This window comes from Emiliania huxleyi, assembly GCF_000372725.1.
Source record: "Emiliania huxleyi CCMP1516 unplaced genomic scaffold EMIHUscaffold_3694, whole genome shotgun sequence".
NCBI classification, from domain to species: Eukaryota; Haptophyta; order Isochrysidales; family Noelaerhabdaceae; genus Emiliania; species Emiliania huxleyi.
The window spans coordinates 615-1896 of NW_005199199.1; the positions used below are offsets into that span (position 1 = coordinate 615).

At 60.9% G+C, this 1282-nt stretch overlaps 1 protein-coding gene across 1 annotated transcript; it reads right to left on the reverse strand.

The window, feature by feature from the left end:
* Positions 1-956: 956 nt before the first annotated feature.
* On the reverse strand, positions 957-1277 carry EMIHUDRAFT_78444 (hypothetical protein; the record flags this gene model as incomplete). Its single annotated transcript, XM_005772001.1, has 1 exon — positions 957-1277. A coding segment is annotated over one exon (321 nt), but the record flags the coding sequence as incomplete, so codon positions are not given.
* Between the last annotated feature and the right edge of the window lie 5 nt (positions 1278-1282).

Genomic DNA, 1282 nt, shown 5'->3' on the forward strand with positions numbered 1-1282 from the left:
AGATCGACCCGAGATCGACTCGAGATCGACTCGAGATCGACCCGAGATCGACCCGAGATCGACCCGAGATCGACTCGAGATCGACCCGAGATCGACCCGAGATCGACCCGAGATCGACCCGAGATCGGCACGAGCGATCAACCCAACAATGCCCCAGAGCCCCCTCCGGGGGGACCCCCCCTCACCCCGAGTGTCCGTGTCCTTCGCGAGTCACCGATGGGGAGCGGGGGGGGGTGCGAGATGCACAGGGGAGGCTGGGGAGGGGGGGGTCCACTCTGAAGACAGCCGACCGCGGAGGGGTTTTGTCCCACAGGGTTTTACCCTCCGCGTGAGGATCGGCGCGGCGAGGGGGTAGGCTCGAATTCGCCGCGCAACATTTCACCCCCACAGGACCCCGCCCACCCCCCCTCATGGTCCCACCTAGCACCCCAATGAGCTTTCGCACCCCCTCCTTGCGCAGTGTCCCCCACTATGTGTCGCCGTCTTCGGGGCACGCTATCCTGTGTAGTCAGGGCAAGTGGGGGCGGGGGGCAGTCCCATCTCTCCTGTGTACGGGTGGGTTCTGTCTCCAGTCTCGGAGGGGGGGCTTGAAGCTAAGAATATTTTATTTTTTTCAGGTATACCCGCAAAATACCCGGTATTTTGCCGATTTTGCCGATTTTGCCACCAAGAAGGCACTCCGACTCGCTTTGATTTCCGTGAGGCAACTGGTATCCCGTACCACTTTTTGATTAGTGCAGGCCTTGGGTTTGATTAGCCAAAAACTCCCATACCGGTAAAGATTGCACACTGGATATATGTAGAGTGTTGATGGGCGATTGCCGATTGGGCAAGTGATTGGGCGACCTGCGAGCTCGCGTCCTGACACTCTTTCCAAACGCAAAAAAACTCTCTCGAACTCGCGAGCGCGGCGGTGCGTGCCGCTGGGCCTGCCGACTGCTGTTGCAGCCGCCCTCTCACCAGACAAAAGGGATCATGCGTCGGCGCTGCTGCGGGTACGCATCGCCAAATTTTCGGAGGTACCAGCCGTGAGTGGCCACGCAGCGGCCGCCAATCCCGACGAGGCAGAAGAGCGAGAACACCGCCGCGCCGGGCGTCTGCGTCGCGATGGCAAAGCCGAGCCACTCCACCACCTCGCCCCACAAGTTTGCGCCGGATATGTACTCAAACATGCCGCCTTGCGGAATCTTGTAGCCTGTCTCGCCCGGTCGGCGCAGGTTGCGCAAGATGTAGTCCGAGTGGACGTTGGTGGCCATGCCAAATGCGAACAGAGCCGAGCCGG